This window comes from Acanthopagrus latus, chromosome 19 (assembly GCF_904848185.1).
Source record: "Acanthopagrus latus isolate v.2019 chromosome 19, fAcaLat1.1, whole genome shotgun sequence".
NCBI classification, from domain to species: Eukaryota; Metazoa; Chordata; class Actinopteri; order Spariformes; family Sparidae; genus Acanthopagrus; species Acanthopagrus latus.
The window spans coordinates 19,144,457-19,166,230 of record NC_051057.1 but is presented as its reverse complement, the minus strand read 5'-3'; the positions used below and the strand labels follow the sequence as shown (position 1 = coordinate 19,166,230).

The window sequence follows — 21,774 nt, the reverse complement described above, 5'->3', positions numbered from 1 at the left end:
GTTCATCCAGGAAGATCAAAAATATGCTTGTGGTTCAGGTATGAGCACCTTTGCCAGCCTTTATTTCCGGAGGCCATTTAAAGCTGGCTGCGTTCACTCTTTTCTACCTTTGTACAGCAGAAAGGTAGGTAAGATTATCGTATATAATTAGGAGCTGTTACGGTAGCACGGGGAAGCAAGTGTAAGTAAGTATTCATCAGCTGCTGACAGTTGCCTGCAAGCAATGATTTAAAGGTCAGAGTCATCAATAACAGTCACGGGTGAACATGTTGAGAAATGCAGCAGACCTTTGAGCTCAAGAGAGAGCAGCAACACCAATAGTTTATTCTCATTCCAGTAAACAGGTTCTTAATGACTTAATGATCCAGTAACACATATATATCATTTAGTGGATGTTTCCTGCTTCAATTATCTTATAATGTTAAACAAATCACATGTTTAGTAATGAGTACGTTATGGTTTTGAGCGCAAATCAAACTCTAAACTTTGATACTAACAGGATCTTTTGTTAAACTAACAAAACAAACAGGTCGAGCTGCACAGGCTATCTATGTGGGTGTGTTGTCTCGAGGCTGTTCACCCGTGAAGACTGAACACGCAAAACAATGGAATCAAAAAGTTATGGTAAGGTCACCAGTAACATGCAATCAGAAACAGAATGTTAATAATCTCAGACTATTGAAAATATGACATGTTATTGCACTATATTGTAACTGGTCAGGTCAAGGCCTGCAGTGTTTCCACTGTGAACTTTGGTCCCATAAACACAGACAGGTGGTTCAGACATGGACGTACTAAACCGCTTTGAGGTCCAGGGCAAAAATAAGCTGCTGGGCCCCAATAAAGCTCTGTTCATTCAGGTCTCAGTGAAAAGCATAAAGGTTTTTCATGCTATAGCCTCTGTGGGTGATTTGATTGAACAAAAATGTGTCAACACCCTCACGAGAATGTCACATATGAAACTTCTTTTCACCTAAACGAATGCCATAACTTGTGAAAATAAGATAATGTACATAAATTCATTGGCGATTGGCTTTTTCCACATGTGCAAACAAGGCATGGCACAATAAAAACACATAATACCTGCTTCTTTACATGCAAATTCCACATTTTCACATGCGATTGATTTTCACTTGATAAGATCTCAACATGTGAAAATAAAATAATGTCACATTTGAACAGATAATTTTCACATATGAATGAAAATGAACACATTTTAATAAACATTTACACATGTGAATAACGTATGCTCATATCCAATTTACATTTTACATAAATGAAAATAAAAAGGCGGTCTTAAAATGACATTTTGATGTACTGGGCTTCAAAATGGGGAAACCCTCTGCACTGTGTTGTCACTTCACTGACAATAAGATGCCAAATGAGCTATTTCAGAAAACGTGCTGAATCTGTGGGTCAGTCAGTTCAACGTGAGGCTCCTTCTGTGCAACAGGCTGTTTGCACATGTTTGGCAGGAAGACAGTTTGGGGTTCTGGATGCACTGAAGGATCATCAGGGTCCTGTGGACAAATATTATATGTGTTACCTCAGGGTGCTTTCAGGAAGTTCATTGTGAAGCGATACACAACATGTGTAGCAAACCTCAGATCCTTCTCAGGGCAAAAAAAAACCAAACACCTTTTGTATAGATCTAGAAGCACACGGAAAAAAGCTTGTTTTAAGGTTAAATTGAGGACCGCCACTTACTCGTCGTTGTCTGTGCAAGTCCAGCGGAAACCTCTGGACTTGAGGATCTGGATCAGGTCTACAATGGATCCTTGACTACATGATTCTCTGAAGAGGATAAAAACAAGGCGCTTGATTGGTGGTTATAAAATGTTTACTACTTTTTTAATAATTCACCATTTATAATAAGGCTATAAGCTGTGTCTAATGGTAATCAATGGCTGTAAGAGGCCATTAATGAGGGAAGCTTTGGGTTGCCAGGTTCTGAGAGTGAAGCCAAGAATGATGGTTATCTACCATAGTAATACATATTTGTATGTTTTAAAGATACTAATAAGCCATACATTTTGCAGTTATGTATGTTGATAAAGTATTAAATGGATTTCAGCTGAGATTCTCATCAAATTGTGTCCGTATATTAACAATTAGAGGTACTTTGTGATGAATTAAAGAGCGGAAAAGAAAGGTTTTCTGGTTGAAGAGCCTGTCAGAGGTTTTCTTTTTCACAACCTGGCAACACAGAAGTTATCCACATTCACTGCTTTTGATCTATGAATCTGTATCTATAAATAACTGGCACATAATGGTAAGTAAATCATTTGTTACAATGTAAAGACCCTTTATAAAAGGTGATGAATTGGACAGTGGTACTGAAAATAACACTTTACTGTAATGCAGTAAGTATCAGCTGTTTTAATGCTCACATGAATGGTCCCTCTAGATTGGCCACCACCTTTATGTTGACATAATTCACCCTGTGTGGGTTCAGACCGTCCAGCTCAACACTCCCAAACATGCTGAAAGGTACAAGAGGAGATTATTTTACAGACACTCAGCAAACATCACTTATATCAATATTTGCGTCTTTACTTCTTGCTTACCTCTTTCTATTGAAGGCGTTGACAATAGATCCATTCAGTAACACGGTGATGTTGCCGCACGCCATCTCTGCAAACTGACAAAAAGGTGAAGAATATCGCATGAGAGCAATATTCCACGGCTGATTTTGGAACAGTATGTTGCATATAAATGATAAGCAACAACACAGCTGTGTGGGCTGAGGAAGACGTTTCTAACATTAAACTCACATTCTGGGACGCTCGCCTCCACAGGGAGTACACCGGATGATTTCTACACGCCGACCACTCCGGACAAGAAGTGAAATCAAAACCTGTGTGCCACATTCACAGCTGTCAGTTAGAGGAGGCAGAATGTTGTCACCTTGATTATCTTAGACATTGCTGAAAAGGTGAGGAAAACATGTGTTGACAAGCATTTTGGTGGGCTAATCACTCAACACTAGCACTGCACTAAAATATCCTGAAGGCTCTGCTAAACATCTGGAAGCACAGCTGCAGCTGCCTGAGCGATGATGTTTCCTTTGAATCCCACTGCGAAAAAGCTTCTTCATTTAAAAAATGCAAGAATGAGAGAAAAATGTGTTTGTCATTGAATAGTTGAGGATCAAATCAATGCAATATTCACTCTCTTTTATCTCTGTTTTTGGTCTCCACCATCTATAGAGTTAGATACCTCGCTCTGTAGCTGTGACCAGGTAGCCGCTAACTTTGTCTGTCGGCCATTCGATGCTTAAGAGGTATATCTTTCCGTTTTTCTGTGACATGTTTTACTTGGTCACTTGATCCATTCTTCCAAAAAGATATTGATTCGTGAAGCATTAAGAAAGTCAGTAATAGCAAAATAAATAATACTTTTACATGTTTTCCTTTTATACGTACACTAAATTCTCTTCCTTTTGGTACCCAATCAGGTCACAGTAAACAAAGCGAGTTACAGCGTGTCTTTAACAATGATTTAGTTACTAAATCAACCTGACAGTCATGAGCCTTTAAACAGCTCAAGAAATAACTTATTTTTTTATTTGCTAATTAACAGGAACGAAAAGACTAAAAATGTTGTTTTTCTGCTTAATTTTAAGACTTTAGGAGGGCATTCACTAACAATAAAAAACATTATGTTTTGGTGTTTTTGAGTTATTTTAGTTGTCTATGTCTTGTTATAACCAGAGAAGCTCTACCGGAGTCTTCCTCTTGTCCACACCAGATGAGATCGTTGAACATGTAGCCGACCAGCGTGTCCTCCAGCGTCCAGAAGTGACGCACCACAGCTGCATAGCTGTGCATCAGTGTCCTGGTTTTACTCCAGAAGAGGAACTGAGCAGAAGGGAAGGCAGTGATAAAGCAGCTTAACTCAAGGATTTTCCATTTGAAGGGGTAAAAGTGACAAATTATGAACATAAATCGAATTTGGGGGGCTCTTGCTCACCGAATCACAAGGCCAGGTTTGTGGCATTGCATAAAACATGGGATGATAATCCTCCACGGTCACATTACAAGAAGACTGACGGACGACCGCCTCTTCGAACTGACTCCAGATGTCCTCACAGTCATACCTAGACATGAATGATGTTTTAGCTCTTACCGCCAAGATTCAAAAAGTGAATTACTCAGTGTAAGGACCCATGAATTTAACAGAAGTTTTTGCATCATATTTCAAACAGAAAATGTGTCACAGGAACTGGGAAAAGTTCTGAATTCTGGTTGAGTTGGCACTGAATGATGATTTTGTGGTGATAAACTGAACTATAACTACACTTTGATCAGTTTTAAGCTTCTTTCAAAAGGAACTTGAGCAAATATCGCCAAATTATAATCAAGCTGTGTAAAGTTCCCATGAGATAAAACATCTTCTCATACAAAGGGTATCAGTACATGCCTTCGTACCAAAGTTACCTTCTTTGTCTCGGGTTCTTTTATCTTCCTGACTCATTCAACTCATTCAACTCATTCAACATCAGAAGTAATGTTACCACACTGGCTTCATCATTTACTCAGTCTTTATTCACCCATAAAGCCAATACCAAGTCATTCACATTTTGAGGATGAGGTAACTTCTGTTCAAATCAAAAAGGTCAGGACTGTAAATGTTGATGACACGTGAGTATAAATCATCATTACCTCAAGCTGGGGTTAACTAGCGTGATGTAACTGTAACACCTTCCGACCACGATGTGTTTAATGTTGGGGGTTGTCCCGAGCTCAGCTCTCAGTTGACCGGAACGGAGCAGGAGCATAGTAAACCCTTTGAAATGGACACGAAGACGGAAGAAAGAGGACATTATCTTTCACGGCTCGGGAGGGGCACATCAGAAAGAAACAACTGTGGGAATGTCAGGAGGAGTTACTTACATAGACTCACGCTGATCATTAGAAAGGATGCAGACGTTTTGGGGGAGCTCATGATGGCATTACCCTGGGTGTTCATGCCTCAACCTGCCTCACCTCAATGCAAACGTTATCTTTTTAATTTTCGTTTGGATTGCAGCGAAGCAGGAACTTTCATGGGAACTCACAGGGAGTTCGTTTGCCACTGCGTGCCCGACTGAAATGTGATTTCCCTTGTTGGATGTACAAAGAATGTCCTCCCACGTTTATTTATTTTTTTTCCGGAGCCTTCAAACCTGGCAACTTCTCAAACACCCTGCAGGGGATTCTGACACATGACATTTAAGAAAACAATACATCATCTAGCATTCAGAGGAACAATTATTAAAGTATGTGAACAAGCATGCCCAGTTTTGTAAGTCAGAGGTGAAATGTAGAAGTGAACGCTCACCATTTTCCAACGCAGAAGGTTGAAGCGTAGCGTCTTGGGTCAGACTCTGTCCTCTCAGGGGCTAATGCTCGTCATTCCCGAGTCTTCACAGGTCGACAAACACAACACAACACAGCTCCTTCCCAGCCCACAGAGACACTCATAAAGGACAGATGAGATGACGAAGAGTAGATCCACATGACTCCCATTATGGTGTCATTAAGAATCTCTCCACACACAGAGAGAGAGTGTGTGCTGTTCTCTGGGATGTGGTGCCATGACGGGCTGGAGGGAAACCGTGTGTGTGTGTGTTACTGGACTCAGGACGACGTCCCAGGAAATATGAGCATTATGAAGAAGTCAGCAGGTGTTATTTTGTGAAGAAGTACATCAGGTGTTACAGGCAAAACACAGTCTCATAGTTCTGTTTCCTCCTATTTGGAGACGCGCTAGCTGTACGAAGTAATTGTTTCAGGCTAATGCAACAATAATATAATATTATTTCATTCTTCCCACAACCTACCTATTGTACATAATCTCAACTCCATTGTAGTTTTGAGGACTGAGGATACATGAAGGACTACTTAACCTAGTTCACAGGTTATATATTCTGTTTGCTCTAGAACAGAGGAGTGCATGTTTTTTTTCTCCCTTGGAAGGACAAAACTAAAACTTAATGGTGGGACACCTATTGTATTGTACTGTTATGACACAAAATGGCGCAAGGGTCTGAGGTTCCCTTAAGTGTCACTGGCTGAATAGTCTTATTTTCTTCCTATTTATCTATGGAAGTGCTTGTTATGAGGAAAACATAGATTTCATCACACAGTAACAGATGTGAGAGGAATATACCCTGGATCTTATACCTTAATTTGTTCTCTACTCTAAATAGTAATGATTACGGATTGCTTGTTTCTGATAAAGTGTAAACGTTCGTCATGTGACTCCAATGAAGAGTATCAGAGGCAAACACTCATTAGAGGCCTGAGTGACCTGTTACATCGTTCAACTCGTGTTCTTTATCACCAAATCTACAGAAAACTGCCATCAGCTGAATGATGATCTCATTCTACTTCTGTGACTTAAGAGATAGTACAAAACTGAAAAAAAAACATGACTCAAGGTCAGAGGAATTAGTTGTAATTTATGCCCGACTGTTGCCAGACATCTCATTAACTCCTCAAGGAATTTATCATTTCTGAATTTTCCACCATCTCGTCTGTGAGATAAAGGCCGTCTGAGGTTAAATCTGTAGGAGTGTAGATGAGACACTGCCCTCCTGATTCTAAAGCTAATTGCGCTGTTAGCACTCTGCGCAGGAGGACAGCGAGTCTCTGCAGGACTAATGTTGACATTAAGCGCCCTGAGGTTAAACAGCTGAATACAGCCTCGAAGAAGACAAGGACTCAAGGACTGAATACTAAAGAAAGCACACTTACTTTAATACCAACTTCTGTATAAATGTACAGAAAGTGCTCTTTTTCTTTCTTGGAAGCAGAACTTGGCATGAGAGGGAAGTTCGATAATGAACTTAAAAAGGAAACTTGACAGTAATTACCTTACAAAACTTCCTCTTCGATCGATTTAAATGTATGATTACTGCAATGTAAACATTTCAAAATAAGACAACCCAAAATAATTTGGGGAAGTGGAGGAAGTAGTTATTATTCTCACAGGTATTATGACCCTGATAATCTTTAGTCAGCAATTTAGTGTATTCATACAGCAATAATAACTATTCACTAACCATGATTGGTTGACACATGAGAGGGAATTATATGCAAATGGCAGAACAGGTCAGACATTTCCTACTTTTTCCCATATAAAGATGGAATTATTTTACACTTTGATGCCCTTTAACTTCAGAGGCTTAGCTTTGAGGCTAACTTGTTGAGCTGAAGTGCACATTTGTTCTATGCTGCAATGTTTTCTTGACCTTAATTACACACAAACGGACACCAAATATTGTTTTTCCAGCAGCTTCATGCAGTTCCCAGCTTTAATCGGGGATCAGTGGGATGATGGACTCCACTGCTGCTGAAGAGTCTGATCAGAGAAGCGTCTGAAGTCTTCAATTTTGCACCTGGTGGGATGATGGCATGTGATGAATGTGCTGCCCATCTGCCACAGCTCGTCGTGGAGAGGCTGAGAGGGGTTATCTGAGATGGCTTTGATTTTGTCCTTCATCCTCCTCTTAGCCGCCCTCTAAAGACTGTCCAGTTCTAGTCCAACCCACGGAGTGAGCCCTCCTCACCAGCACGTTTAGCCTGCTGATCTCACCAGTCTTGATGCCACCCCACCAGCACACCACACTGTACACTGGCCATATTAGACTGGTAGAAAGTCTTTGGGAACCTGTTGCAACCTGCTCTGTCCCTACCTGAACAGGTTTTGACAGGTTTGTATTTCAACCCTAACCCTAAATGTCAGTGAAATAATAAAACACCTGAAGTCGCCTGCAGGCAGAACTACAAACCTGTACACAACATCATGTTTGACTTGTAACCTCCTAAGGCAGCCAATGCATGCTTTATCAAATACGCTGCAGCTGCTGCCACCTTCTGGCCTAAAGCAGTATGTGTTTGAATCTTTATATCTACTTGCAGTGATGTTCCCCTCTCATGCAACATGCACAGCAAAGGTTCCCAAGGACCTTTACAAACTAATCATAAAACTTCAAATTCTGTCTGTGAAACATGTACTGGTGCCATTAGTCATCCCAGATTTTTCAGATGAAAAAGTTTAACTTGGTCTCCATAGTTAGAGAACTCAAATCCTGCATAGAGAGGTTCTGTGAATGTGGTCTGAACTCTGAGGATGAGATCTACCGACTCAGAGATGGTGTAAAAGGAAAGAGTCCCTGCTTCGTGATCCAGTAATAATCCTATCCTCGAAGACGGAGCTGCTTTAATGCCAGTACGCTCAGCATTGTGCCAGAAAGAGAAACCAAACACAGAGCAGTCCAAACACCAGGAGAGCTGGTTCATTCCAAACCGAGTTTCGTTGCTGTCACCTTTCCTGGCTATACCTTTGTACGATAGTCCAATGCAAACCTGCTCCCCTCTCCACTCCAGATCCCAGTAGCAACGGCCCTCCAGGGGCTGTTGGCACAGCAGCTCCTCCCAGTAGTCAAACCTGTCAGAGTGGTCGGGCACCGGCGGAGGATGCTCGAGGTATGTGGCTTCAGTGCAGTCTTCAGAGAGGCCGAGCTCAGGGTGGGCTGTGTCTGGATCCAGAGTGAGATCTGTCCAGTCTGACAGGAAAAGTAGAAGACACTCAGACCATTACACCAGACACCTACCTTTGCCTGCACTGAAAAAAAATGTTTGAATTAACTACTTCCTGTTAGCATAAGACACAATGACACTACTGCAGTATCCTTGTTGTTCTGCTTTGATGTTGCCACCAATGCATTTATGTTAATTGTGTGTCTGTGTTAAAGAAAAGGGAAACACGCCTGAATGTGATTTATATCTGGGCTGTGATATATGCACCTCCAGCTTTATAAATCAGATGTTTTAGTGCAAATTAAATACAAACATCAAATAAGAACTCACATTTGCAGAAACCATCTATTGTTGCTGCGATTTTCTTTCTAAACATGTAAAAAAGGTGTTTAGTAAATCATACTCCTCTGTTTTCAAGCCGTTTCCTGTATGGAAACATGACAGCGCTCCAACCAATGAGAGCGGAGAGTTTACATCTAGTAGCATTTTTTGACCAATGAGAGCGAGAGTTGCCTTTAGTCCCACCCTCCATTAGCTGAAAGTCTTGTATGTCAACTTTACGTCTTGTTGTGGTTGTGTTAAAGAGGAACACATTGTTAGTCTAATTTGAATATAATTAAAAAAAGAGTTTTTACTGACTTAACTTTCATTCTAATTTGTAAAGGGAAAGCTACAACGTCTATATGGGACAAAAAGTATTTTAAATGTGCACCTACAGCTTTATTAAGCCAATATTTGTTTTCCAATTACTTTAAAAGATATGTACAAACTCACATCTGCGGAAATCATCCTTCGTTGCTGCCATTTTCTTTCGACAACATGTAATAAAAGTTGTCATAAGTCAGTCAGACTCCTATACCTTCACACCGTTTCCCTATAGATAAATGACAGCGCTCTAGCCAATGAGAGCGGCGACTTCTTATCCAGCGGCATTTTTTGACCAATGAGAGCGAGAGCTGTCGTTAGTCCCACCCTCCCACAGCTAAAAGTCATCACAGAGAAGCCAGCCCTTTCTAGAGGTGGGTTGAGCTAGCGTTAGCTCATTGAAACTCTTAAATAACCTTATAATACACTACAGTACAAGTTATAACATAACAGCCTGTCAAACCGTTTATTTTATGCGCATAACTATAGTTGTCATTACGCTCAGAGTACGTCTATTCCCGTGAAAGTAACTAGCATAGAGAGCTAATTTAGCTAAACATCCAACGGTCGCTAACAGATTTGCTCGCTAATCTACCTAGTTTATCCAGACAGTAGTTCACAGGTTGAATCTCTGACTTAACTGTCAAAAGGCGGACAGAAAGCTTCTGTGAATGTGAGTGAATGTGTGAGTGAGACTTGCTTTTTTCCCTCCCTCTCAACAGGAACATAACGTTTTTAACTGTTGCTGTCAAAACATTGACGTCTCTTGTCTGTCATCATGAGCGATCCGTGGCAAGAATGTATGGATCACTGTGTGGAGGTCACCAAGAAGGCTGGGGAGGTGAGTAAATACATTGTAACATGCTTTTTTTTAGTGCTGTGGTCAAGAAATGACTCTGTTATAGGTGGAAATATTAGCTTTGCATTCATCTACAATCATGTAAATACATTCATTTCACATGTACTGTAGCTGGCACAATACTCAATTACCTGAAATGGAAAAGGGTGAAAGTTTGACTGGAAAGGCTTTTTTCCCTTTATGAGTCTTAATTGAGATTTGCATGCCCGGATGGCAGAGTTCCCTATGAGGTCTGTCAGGCTCCAAATTGAGGGTGTATTGTATGACTATGGAGGTTTGCAAAGTTTAAAAGCAGACTTACAACACTGATGATACTCAGCGTTTGATGATCACATCCAGTAGGAAACAGAAAGCATTTCACAGAGGTTGAGAGAAAATTGGCTTCAAAAGGGAGACAGTAAATAGGAACCTTCCACTATTTATTCAACAGAAGAAATGTTAGCCTTGTCCTTTTTCTGTAAAACCACAGATAAAGTTAGATCAAAATGAGGTCTCTTTATGTTGCAACTTCACACATGTTTCAGTTCAGTTTTCGATTTCTGTCATGTTATAACGCTGTGTTTATGCTCTGCTTAGATTTAGGCACAAAACACTTGGTTAGGGTTCGAGAAACACTATGGTTTGGCTTAAAAATACCTGTCTTGGTCACCACAAAAACAGCTGGAGATGGTCCAACTTCCCATGAAAAGTAGTGACACAAGTATTACCTAAAGATGATTAAACTATAAATTAAAACCCTATTTAATTGTGATTAGTATGAAGTGTTACCAAAACTAGACTAAACTGACTTTTGTTGTTGCAAAGAGAGAGCTTTACTTGGGTTTCTTTCTTTCAGAGTATGGAAAGTTAGTTGTCATCCAGCTATATTCAAAAAGGTATTTGTATTTGACAGGTGCACTAATTTCAATCAATTTATGGTTTGAAGAGAAATGTTATCCACCTGTATCTTTAAGTACAGACTGAGCATGATATCAGGAGAAAATTATTTAATGTGCAATAACACATAATGATATGTGAGCTGCGGAGCTTTCACGTAATCATCTCTGACCCGTCATTGCCAACAGTATGTTACCATAACAGAGAATATGTCAGGCTAATTAGAGTAACAGATGTGGTCGGTCATCCAAAAAATTCCCCTGGCTGAGTTTTGTGAGCGTTGTGTCTCTGCCAGATGATCCGCGAGGCGCTCCAGAAGGACATCACCATCATGCAGAAGAGCTCGCCGGTTGACCTGGTGACCGAGACGGACCAGAAAGTGGAACAGCTCATTATATCCTCCATCAAGGAAAAGTACCCGACTCACAGGTACCTTGCTAGCAAATGTGGAAGTGAGAGGTGATGCATGAACTGCTTAATAGTCCTGTAGGTTATAAAGGGAAGAAGTATTTAATCAGTTTATATTATCAATCTCTCAATATGTTGTCTTTATTTGTATTCTTTTACTCTGTAGGTTTAATGCTTCATTTTACACATTTCACTTTTCTTATTTTGTTGGCAGGGTTGGAAATAGTTTGTTATAATTTGCATTTATTTTCAACCATGATCACAACCTTTTTGTTATCAGTAATCCTGTAGCCAAGAATTTAGAAATACTGATGTTATTAGCTGTAAAACAAAACAGAAAACAAGTAGACACCAAAATACTGAATCCTGTGGAGGCTGAGAACGATCGCTACTTGCAAATTTTTTATTTATTTCTTTTGATACTGCTATCTTTCAAGATCACAAGTTAATTGTTTCGTTGTCTTGAGATAACCGCTATTTCTTCCTCACGACAACAGTTTAATCTATCTCGTTATCTTGCAAAAACACAGACAGATTTATGAACACGCTCATTTGTGATAAGAAAATAAGCGTATCAGATTCATCAGAGACGACGACATACACACTGCTCTGTGGGTGAGTTTGGCACTTTCAAATGGAAGCCATATGGACTTTTCATGAACTTTCGCCCTCTGTTCTAAAAGTGTTTTCCCAAGTGATTAGATATGAGGCAACAAGACAGACTTTTCTTATAGATTAGTCAACGGAAGAGAGAAATTTATATTTTTTAATCAAGCAGCAAAAAAAGTTGTAGCAGGATGTGTTTGAGTTGCTTTTGCATATCCAGCGATGTGACTATTGCAAATATGTACATTGTGACGTCGATGCTGGAACAGTATATTGTGCAACCCTATGTTGTACAGCTATTATGACTCATCATTGTCAGGGATAAGCTTCCGTTCAGTCGTCAACTTAAAGCTGATGTGTCGTTGTCTGGTAGACCACAACCAACAGACTTCTTGTTGACAGAGGGCAACTAGAAAAGAAACTGCAATAATGCTTGTTTCAATGTTACGATGAGAAGAACGATTCTAAAGTACTGATCCAAATAACCTACATGTGTTGTTCTTTGGAACAGACCCAAAGAGATTTGCAAGGGCTCTTTTATCCCAAATGCACATATTGTGGTCAGACGACTACAATACAGCAAACCAATATGAGAGTATAAGCTTAACACCACGGGTATGAGTGCACGGACTGTTCAGTACAGTTGAGATATCTTTGATTTAAGGATTTGGTTTTTCTTGTTTCGCTTATTAATCTTGTGGATGTGTTTGTGTTTGTATTCTCCCGGGACCAGAGACACATTTCTTGCTATCGTCGGCCAGACAATAAACTTATTCTATTTCTATTCTATTCAGATGTCACATCATCATGATTTCAGTTTCGTTTTCAGTTAAAGGAAAATGTAAATTCTGTCGAAAAAAGTTATTCCAACATATCGCAATCACCAAAAATAACCACAAAAAGGTTTTTCCACCTCCATCATGCAGCACTAATAATTTGCGCTGTTTTCATCATTACTCTTGTGAAGAGGCCATCTGTGCACGCTGGCATGGCCGTCCCAAGCTCTGATAAACATTCTGAGTAATAAGAGGAACAACCTTTTGTTTAAATGGGTTAATTATCTCATTAGCTCAATATAACAGAGCTCGTTTTCTGGAGTTAAAGAAACAATTAACTCTTGATCTCGAACGTGGTTCTCAGCTTCCGTAGAAATCTTCATTTGTTGATTTATTTATTGTTGTTGGACTAGAACTAAACAAAGTCACTTGTACTCAGTCTTAAAGAAAATGTTATCAGCCTCGCCAGTATTCACTAAGGACAGCTGCAAAGCGTAAACCTCCACCAGGATGCTCAAATACCTGAAACTGAAGAAATACCCTCTGAGGACATGACCTCAGTATACTCAATGTCACATATTACTAACTATAATAGAAACATGAAAGTAAACTCAGCAGGTCAGCAGTATCAAGTGCTTTAATATCATTCATTAACAGCAGAAACATTTTTTGTTTCTTCCGTCTGTGATTCTGAAGCTTCATAGGTGAGGAGTCAGTAGCAGCAGGTGCTCCCAGCGTCCTGACAGACAATCCCACTTGGATCATCGACCCCATCGACGGTACCACCAACTTCGTTCACAGGTACCGTGCACTGGAATACTGTCTGCCCCATTGAGAAACCTGATAAGGCACTGGATTCCTTTTATCTCTGTCGCTCCTTAACTATTTTTATCTTTTAATTAGGTTCTGTGTTGGATTGTCCTCTCTGTCAGGGATAATTAGACAACGCAGATGAAACTGAACTGATAATTGAAATTGATTCCTCTGAGCTTAAACCTAGAGGGAGTTCATTAAATGAATGTTTTATATTGTACATTTCTTTTCATGCAGGTTCCCGTTTGTGTCTGTATCAGTCGGCTTCACCGTGAACAAAGAGGTACGTTTCCTTGTTTGTGAATCACAGACTCCTTTGACACTGTAACATTGTAATTATAGGAAACATCAAAATAGTAATTGCCCCGATAACCCAGTGAATATCTGATGAGTAGCACAGTGGATTTCACTTTATATGGCTGTGCTATTTTTAGCCCTCCGCCCACACCTCATTATTCACTGCTGTTTTCTGTGCTGCCTCTCGGCCTCAGATAGAGTTCGGGATCGTCTACAGCTGCATCGAGGAAAAGATGTACACGGCACGAAAAGGCAAAGGGGCGTTCTGCAACGGAGCCCCCATCAAAGTGTCTGGACAGGAAGGTAAAGAGTGATAATCACGTCGGGCTTGAAGCGGTGCAGTTTTTTATCACATCCACCAGGTGGAGGCAACATGACAGCAATACTCTCTGCCCGTACCAGCAGCTCTGCACAGAGAAACCTTAGAGACAGACGGTGCTCATTACTCTGATTTTACTCTGATTCTGTGTATCCAGATGTGATTGTTCTTCATTTTGTGTTTTCCACCCAAGATATCAGCCAGTCGATGGTGCTGACAGAAATGGGCTTCAAGAAGAATCCTGAGCAATTCAACACCATGTTGGCCAACGTCAAGACCATCCTCACCATCCCTGTGCACGGGTAAATATATTCAGTCATGCAGTTGTAATCCTTTCAACATTTCAGTTGATCCGGTGACTCCCATCATTAATACTCCTTAAGCAGCTGCTTAACAGAAATGCACCCAAAGAGCAACTGCATCCGTTCACAGTGCAGCCAAACAAAGTCTCGCCTTAATAAAGAAGTTAATAAATGCAGTATGAGTGGGTTTCCACACAACAGCACCTCACTGTTAATTGAGATGTTGAGCTGGAGGTGTGCTGCCTATCAAAGCCTCCCTCCTGTTCCATTACTCCCTTTGAAGAATTACATTTTATCCACCACAGAAGAATGCTTGAAAAATGACAACTGTCATGTCTTATGGGTGCACTTTTGAGAAATAAAAGTTTTCTGCCGTCCGTTTCAGAAAACAAAAACATTGTGCGTCACTGTCACTGTGTCATAATGAAAAGCAATCCGTGCTCCGCCAGTTGAAGGTGAAAAAGATAGGAGAAGGATCCGACCTGATCCTTCAAATGTTATCAAACACTCTACAAAGATATGTAACAGAGGCAGGACATTTTACAGCAGAACAGTAAACTTCATTGGCAAAAATGACATCAGTGCACTGAAACAATACACCTCGCTGTCGGGCTGTCACAGTATCAGATTATCATGACACGATCGTGGCCAGAAGAATTTACAATGAAAACATCATTGCATAATGGCCTTACACTGTGCGTCTTGCTCCTGCCTGTCATCTCCTTCAACATGATTTTGTGCAACAGTAATTGCCACACACACACACACACACACACACACACACACACACACACACACACGTAAAAGAAAGCTAGCTTACAATTGATGCAAGTTGCTCTTTATTTTCACTTTTTTGACAGGTGGTGTTAAGGTATGTTACAGTTCCTGGCGTGTAGACTGTTATTGGACATCCATATCTCTGCTGTCTCTATCTTATAAACAGGCTGAAATGTTCAAAAAATAATTTGAGAGTATTACAGCTAGAGAGGTAAACACTAAAATTAAGCACCAAATATCATAAAGCATCATACATGCAGTCTGATTTCATGACAGTTTTTTTAGGAGTACAACTTAAGACACAAACAAACAAACACACACTAAACTCTCACTGAACCATCTGGGGTTCAGCACCGTGTCACGTGCAGTCCAGTGCTGAGTAAACCTCTATTTTCATCCACAGTATCCGCTCCCCGGGCAGCGCGGCTGTCAACATGTGCCTGGTAGCGTGCGGATCGGCTGATGCTTACTACCACATGGGCATCCACTGCTGGGACATGGCTGGAGGGGCAGTGATAGTTACCGAAGCTGGAGGAGTTATCATGGACATCTCAGGTGAGTCACTGTGAAAACGTGAGCGCTTCACAGACAATCTCTTCAGAGGCTGCTGAGTCACCGGATGAAATGAAGGAAGTGGGCAACGGGGTGATTGACTTGTGGAGGAGCTGCAGGACGGCTGGAGGTGATTGCTTTACTGAGCAAAGCAGCAAGAACTGACTGCTGCTTTCAGCCCAAACACAAGGGGAGTTATTAATGTGTATGAATTATTTATTCTTAGTAATTCTTGTTATTGGTTTTCGTCCCTCTGTCTGCTCACAGACGCCTGTGCAAACACTGTCAAAGCTGGGGAGCAGGGCAGCGAGTGGGTTTGCACTGAAAAGAGGAAGCAGAAGAGTTTGAGAAATGTTACATTGAATTTGGGCAACACTGCCTCCGATTTATCAACTGGCCTGAGTTTTCAGGTGGATAAGAACACGAGTTCTTGTGGCAACTTTCAGCTCTCCTGATCCCACAAGGTGTACGATTTCAAAATGAATGTGATGAGTTTAAACAGAGCATATAACTCTCTACCTGCTTATGAATCAACTGGTACTTACCAGTTATTCTTCTGCACGAGCATCTGAAAACGAATGCATCAATTTAAATAAATAAAATCGTATTACTCAGCGGTGAAGGACCTCTTTGACTGCACACTAAATAATACATTTGCCGTTATATTACCTAATCAGTCAGTGACATTGTCAGTGCATAACAACAACAGAGACGTGAAGCAACTTTCCAGATGCCGTATTAGATGCTTCATCATCTTCGCTGGGGGTTTAACTACATGGAAGCCTGCTCACAGTGACATTTGAAGCAAACAGTATGCAAAAAAACCAACACTAATAAAAAGAATTTAAAGGCCATTTCATCTGGAAACAAGAGAAGTTGTAAAAGAGATCTGTATTCGTCAGCACAATGATTCAATGAGGAATTACGATTTTAGAGAAAAGCTCTAAAAAAACGACCACGTCAGCAGCAGTGATTTTGGGCCCTTCAGCTGGTTTATTCAGGTTAATACAACACACATTTAAAATGGTAATTTTACAGTCTTCAGTCAACCTGAAGAAAGTCCATTTTATTACAGTACTTTGCATTTTCTCTTTTCATCCAGGTGGACCGTTTGATCTGATGTCTCGGAGGCTGATCGTCGCCAGCAGCAGAGCGATAGCAGAGCGCATCGCGAAGGAGATAACAGAGTTTCACGTCGGCAGGGACGACACAGATGGCTAGTAGACTCCCCCCCCCCCATCATCTCCTCGGCCGACTTGACAATTCTTTAAAATGCGCATCTGTTTTTGTGTCGAACAGGTCACGATTCCATCTCTGCCTTAAAAACCAAAACGATAAACTTACCTCTGAAGAACGAGTGGGTCTGTTAAATATTCAGACTCGCCGCCTTCATTCTGCTTTCTTTTTGAGTCATTGTTGTATTTCCACGCGTAGACATTCACAAAGTCAGACTTTTTAAATGTGTTTTAACTTATTTAATGTGATTCATGAAGGAAGAATTCAGTCTTTTTGTCATAATACACACTTTTGTTGAGTCAGATCACAATCAAAGACTGCCACTGACAAAATACCTCTATATGGCATTATGATAGTTATTTCAGTGCAAATTTTTTCAGGTTTTGATCAATAATATTGCTTTGTTATGCATTTTGGTGCTTGAGTATTTGGTTATTGTACATGTAAGATGAATTTCAATGCCATCACAAGTTTGCACTATACTATACTGGCAGAATATGTGCACCAAACACTGAGTACATGTAACTACTGCACTGTATATCTGCATCTTTATGAAGTTCAGACTTAAATAGACTGGTTGTGTTCTTGGAAATAGGAGCAGTATGTTTAAAGTGTTTTAATATTACTTTAAGTGCTTTTTGAAAAGGATGTAATGAAGGCAGCAAATAAAAGGCTACAAGGAATATCTCCTGCTTGTGCCTGGCCTCCTCTTCCTCCTCCTCTTCCTCCTCCTCATTACAGCCCTGCAAAGACAGGTGTCAGCCTGCATTCACATGTCGGCGGTGCTCGTAAAACCGAAGACAATCGCTGGCAACCGAAGGAAAGCCTGAGCTGGAACATTTCTGTGCTGAAAAAATGCTGACAAGAGTGGTGATAGCTCAGTGTCACGACTTGTTCCTTCTGTACAAATACCAAATATGCAGAAAATTAATGATATAATAGTTTTGTTAGATATTTTGCTGAGTTGTGTACTTACATTATATATTATCCCAAATGTTTTCAACAACAACATTCCTCCCGAATTCCATCCCCCTCACTGTAAGGAAACAAAAGCAGTCACACCAGCTCATAATATCTGAACTCTTTTATTTAGATCTGCATCAGATAAATGAAAATCCCTCCGTCTTCAGTCTCCAGCCAGCCTCCCCAAAACACCCCCATGACATCCTACCAGTGGCCTGAATCAGCCGTGTGTTCGCGACATAAATAAACAGCCATGTTTGCTCTGACCTACAAAAAAAAATGATAAACTGTCTCTCCTCCTTATAAAGCCAATAAAGTAAAAAAAAAAAAAAAAAGATATGATGAAAGAAAAACGTCTCTTGTGGCTAAGGACACCAAATAAACAGAAAACAGGTCCCCGAAACTCCATAAAACACCAGGAAAGAAGAAAAAAAAAAAAAAACAACCACTGACTGCTACCATTGTGATTTAGTGGAGAGATAAAAGCTTTCACAGCCGTTACACCATGTAAAATTCTCTGCTGCATTTCCCCTGCCCTTTCATTCACTGCTGCAGAAACTGAACATGCAGCGGTGGACTCCCCCCTCCTCCCCTCCTCCCCCCCGGGCTGATGTGCTCTATGAAACAGCCTCTGAGTTTTTGCCCTCCACGGACCGTTGTCTCTCTATTTTTTTCTCAGCTTGTGTTTGCTGATGACTAACAAATGGTTTTAAAACACTTCACTTGAGCAAACCCAGGTCTTAAACTGCTGCACACTCCCCCCCTTCTTCCCCACACAGCCCCTCTGCAGAAATCAATGGTCCGTGTTAGTCTGCAGCAGGGGGCTCAGACCTAATCACCAGTGCTGGGAATGATTTCCAGAGTCGGATAGCTCAAGTCCCTGTCTGTCAGCTCTTCACACTGACGGCTGCTCAGCATGTTTTGTTGGATCCCCCACCTTTTGATTCTTTAATGGCAGAGCCTGCATTTGTACTGTACATCCTGGTAGCTCTAAAAAAAAAAAAAAAAAAGAAGTACCAAGCATTGTTCTGTAAAGAACTGGCAAGGCTGTGCTTTCCTGCTCCATCCCCAAAATGTGTCCCTGGAGACCAGAGAGTCAGACTCTGTAGAAACTTATTAGTAAGTCTGTTTTTTTCTCAGTTTCAATTACTGCAGTTTTGCTTCTGTACTCCCAACAAATGTCTTTTTGGGCTCTGCCTCTAGCTTGAATCATATTACTGTGCATTTCTTTTTCATTTCTTTTAAGTCATACCTAGCTGTGTGGTTATAGCAACATCAGATAAATGATCTGGACCACTACTTACTTAACATCTGTTGGTTGGTTTGTCATGAAATTTGCATTCACCTCTATTCATGGTCCTCAGAGGATGAAGCCTACTGGCACATGCTCTGTGTTTTTCTGTAAGGCCACAGTAACGCTGACACTGAATGAAATTTTAAAGAATTTGATACAGACTGTATATTCATGATGCCCAGAGGATGAACCCTACTGTCTATGGCAGTTTTCATCTCGAGCCAAATTTACCCTCATTCAGTGAACTGGCAAATCCCCAAACTTCTCTTGGATTATGGCATTTTGAATAGATATTCATGATCCCCTCAGGATGAACTTTCATACATTTGTTGACTGTGAGGGAATACGAGTATTAGGTGTTCAGTCACAGTGGTTCAGACTGAAATATCACAACTATTGGAATCTAGTACAGACAGTCATTGTCACCAGAGGATGAATTGAACTGTGAATAATTCCCATAATTGTCCCCTCGCATCACCACATTGTTGGTATTTTTAGTGAACCGTCACAACAACTAATGAATAGATTCAATGATAATGTGGTTCATGCAATCATGCTCCCCTCTGGATGAATCCACCCTTTTGAAATCATGCCCATTTTCGCCTTGTGGTTCAATAAAAGTCATCACGTTTCCTCAGAAAACAAAACCTGAAGAACAGGGGTCGCAGGTTTGGAAACTACCTAAGCACTGTACAAAATACAACAGGGTTCAAGCAAACTGGTCCCTTGGTGTCTGAAAGGTGGCGGTGGGAATAAAACCCACAGCCACCCACTGATTCTATCAAAATGGTAGATGAAGAAAAAACACTGGACCCAAAATCCAAAGGCGAAGTGGGAGTCACTGATCAACGGGGAAACAAAATGTATAGAATCTGGCCAAAAGAAATGAATCTCAAACACACTCAACTCAGTTTTTCAGCCAAACGGAGAACGCAGAGAGCCAACTGATGGTGTCGACTCCCTGCAAACACACAACCAGCTGAGTGGGGGAACTGCAACCCCCTTATATAGACTCTGAGCTGACTGATTGCAGCCAGCTGAGCGAGAACATCACAGGTGCTCCCAATAGCTTCTGATTACCTGTCACCTAGATCTGGAGAAATTCATGTTCAGATCAGGACGTTGGATGATCTCTGATCGGTCCAAACACTGTGGCACCCTGCGAAACTGGACCAGCGCCGCCGTGTTTGTTGTCAATTTGTCCGACCAGGCAACAGAAACTAAGGATTGGTCATTTGCAATAACTTCATAATTCTCAGTACTTTATAACCAACAGTTAAGAGTCTCTTATCAACCTCAGCTGTCTTGAGTGCTTATTAGCAAATACAGCGCCTTCTAAACATAACCCGCCGAACTTTAGCATGTGAACGTATTCATCGTGAGCCTGTTAGCATTCTGGATTTAGCTCCAAAGCATCCGTGTGCCCGAGCTCAGCCTCACAGAGCTGCTAGCGTGGCTGTAGGCTCCGAACTCCAAAGGGGCTCGGTGGTGAGATTATAAAAGGAAGTGCAGACGGGAAACAACCCGTCTGAAGTTCCTGCTCATCTTTCACGGTGCACCGTTGACCTTCAGCAACTTCAGCGTCGTGGCAGGCCTCGGTTACAGCTGTGATTCCGGGGAACCAAACATCCAAAACATCCGTCATCCCGGATAAATTATTCATAACGGACCTGCCAGCGAGACGGCAGGACTGATGTATTTGTTTTGCTTGTCCTATCACTTCCCTCTGCCTGTCTCTCTAGATTTTAGAGAGCGTCTTATATTTAGTGCACAGCGGGGACGGCAGGGTGACAACTGCTCTCCTGCTGCTCGGGTCAAACAAAACTTTCAGCAGACTCCCTCTTCATGACACCCCACACTGGCGTTCAGCAGGGATGGTAACTTGCATAGCAGGAAGATGTTTTCAGCCTCATCATTGTTTCCTCTTCTTTAAACGGATGTTAGACTTAAAAAAAACAAAAAAATGTTGTGGCACCAAACCCTGTCACTGCTATTGTGACAGCGAACAGGTTTAGGTTATTTCATTATTCGTGAACTTCAGTTATGCAAGGTGTGGCGGCGATGAACAGCGTGTCTGGACGAGCGTCTGCAAAAACCTCAGACTGTCTGCTTTTTCACATGGGCAAAATATCAGACAGTGTAGATTGTATTCTGACTTCTTACAATGTTGGCCTCTTCGAGCACTTGAATGAGCCATGTTTCAGGTTGTACGACTACAACTACGACGCATCGTGTAATTTTCTTGAGAAATTGAGCAGTCTTTCTTGCAGCAAGGTACGGCTTCCTGTGAAACTGTTTTAAAAGGAGTGGCTGGACGATTCAGAGAATACTCCCTCAGGACATGAAGCACAGCATATATATGAATGAAATTATATCACTTTGGGACCCAAACAGCTGCCATGGTATTACTGTGACTTGATTCTTGAACCTTGCAGTATCTCCTGATTGCCATGATTCTCTCACAGATATTCTCAAATTTCAATGAGATGTGGTCACCGCAAGTTTTTACATGCCTGAACACTG

The 21,774-nt window shown here is 41.1% G+C and overlaps 3 protein-coding genes and 1 long non-coding RNA gene across 8 annotated transcripts; 1 reads left to right on the top strand and 3 right to left on the bottom strand.

The window, feature by feature from the left end:
• Positions 1 to 255: 255 nt before the first annotated feature.
• On the bottom strand, positions 256 to 5,086 carry LOC119008766 (ADP-ribosyl cyclase/cyclic ADP-ribose hydrolase 1-like). The gene is made up of 9 exons (XM_037079412.1): positions 4,896 to 5,086; positions 4,665 to 4,788; positions 3,973 to 4,099; positions 3,725 to 3,860; positions 2,775 to 2,857; positions 2,568 to 2,641; positions 2,391 to 2,483; positions 1,708 to 1,794; positions 256 to 1,520 (listed from the first exon to the last, which is right to left on the bottom strand). Exons 1-9 carry the CDS (start codon positions 4,969 to 4,971, stop codon positions 1,421 to 1,423), a joined length of 900 nt encoding a protein of 299 aa, XP_036935307.1. The 5' UTR covers positions 4,972 to 5,086; the 3' UTR covers positions 256 to 1,420.
• A 1,636-nt stretch (positions 5,087 to 6,722) lies between these two features.
• Positions 6,723 to 9,958, bottom strand: LOC119008751 (tripartite motif-containing protein 16-like protein). Of its 5 annotated transcripts, none has more exons than XR_005071518.1 (2): positions 9,295 to 9,398; positions 6,723 to 8,554 (listed from the first exon to the last, which is right to left on the bottom strand). XR_005071518.1 is itself a non-coding variant. In XM_037079386.1 (2 exons), the coding sequence occupies exons 1-2, from the start codon at positions 9,899 to 9,901 to the stop codon at positions 8,016 to 8,018; spliced, it is 567 nt and encodes a 188-aa protein (XP_036935281.1). In that variant the 5' UTR covers positions 9,902 to 9,958; the 3' UTR covers positions 6,723 to 8,015. The 5 variants fall into 5 exon arrangements, 3 of the variants coding, with proteins under 3 accessions (XP_036935281.1, XP_036935279.1, XP_036935280.1); XR_005071519.1 differs by having other exon boundaries at positions 6,723 to 8,613; positions 9,303 to 9,373; XM_037079386.1 differs by lacking the exon at positions 9,295 to 9,398 and adding an exon at positions 9,874 to 9,958.
• On the top strand, positions 9,414 to 17,677 carry LOC119008750 (inositol monophosphatase 1-like). The gene is made up of 9 exons (XM_037079383.1): positions 9,414 to 9,547; positions 9,896 to 10,014; positions 11,204 to 11,337; positions 13,395 to 13,499; positions 13,749 to 13,794; positions 14,003 to 14,111; positions 14,321 to 14,429; positions 15,610 to 15,761; positions 16,861 to 17,677. The coding sequence occupies exons 2-9, from the start codon at positions 9,952 to 9,954 to the stop codon at positions 16,977 to 16,979; spliced, it is 837 nt and encodes a 278-aa protein (XP_036935278.1). The 5' UTR covers positions 9,414 to 9,547; positions 9,896 to 9,951; the 3' UTR covers positions 16,980 to 17,677.
• A 33-nt stretch (positions 17,678 to 17,710) lies between these two features.
• Positions 17,711 to 20,330, bottom strand: LOC119008752. The gene is made up of 3 exons (XR_005071520.1): positions 20,159 to 20,330; positions 17,971 to 18,030; positions 17,711 to 17,852 (listed from the first exon to the last, which is right to left on the bottom strand). It is a non-coding gene; the product is annotated as an uncharacterized LOC119008752 (long non-coding RNA).
• Between the last annotated feature and the right edge of the window lie 1,444 nt (positions 20,331 to 21,774).

What these genes read in the sequence shown, in the direction of transcription:
- LOC119008766 (XM_037079412.1), bottom strand. Translation starts at nt 4,971, where the DNA reads ATGAACACCCAGGGTAATGCCATCATGAGCTCCCCCAAAACGTCTGCA. An exon ending in TGGACAAGAGGAAGACTCCG is followed by an intron (nt 2,858 to 3,724) that starts GTAGAGCTTCTC and finishes TGTGGCACACAG; the next exon opens with GTTTTGATTTCACTTCTTGT. An exon ending in AACGCCTTCAATAGAAAGAG is followed by an intron (nt 2,484 to 2,567) that starts GTAAGCAAGAAG and finishes TGTACCTTTCAG; the next exon opens with CATGTTTGGGAGTGTTGAGC.
- LOC119008751 (XM_037079384.1), bottom strand. Translation starts at nt 9,366, where the DNA reads ATGACAACTTTTATTACATGTTGTCGAAAGAAAATGGCAGCAACGAAG. An exon ending in GAAGGATGATTTCCGCAGAT is followed by an intron (nt 8,555 to 9,302) that starts GTGAGTTTGTAC and finishes TTTTCCTGTCAG; the next exon opens with ACTGGACAGATCTCACTCTG.
- LOC119008750 (XM_037079383.1), top strand. Translation starts at nt 9,952, where the DNA reads ATGAGCGATCCGTGGCAAGAATGTATGGATCACTGTGTGGAGGTCACC. An exon ending in GCTTCACCGTGAACAAAGAG is followed by an intron (nt 13,795 to 14,002) that starts GTACGTTTCCTT and finishes TCTCGGCCTCAG; the next exon opens with ATAGAGTTCGGGATCGTCTA. An exon ending in CAAAGTGTCTGGACAGGAAG is followed by an intron (nt 14,112 to 14,320) that starts GTAAAGAGTGAT and finishes TTTCCACCCAAG; the next exon opens with ATATCAGCCAGTCGATGGTG.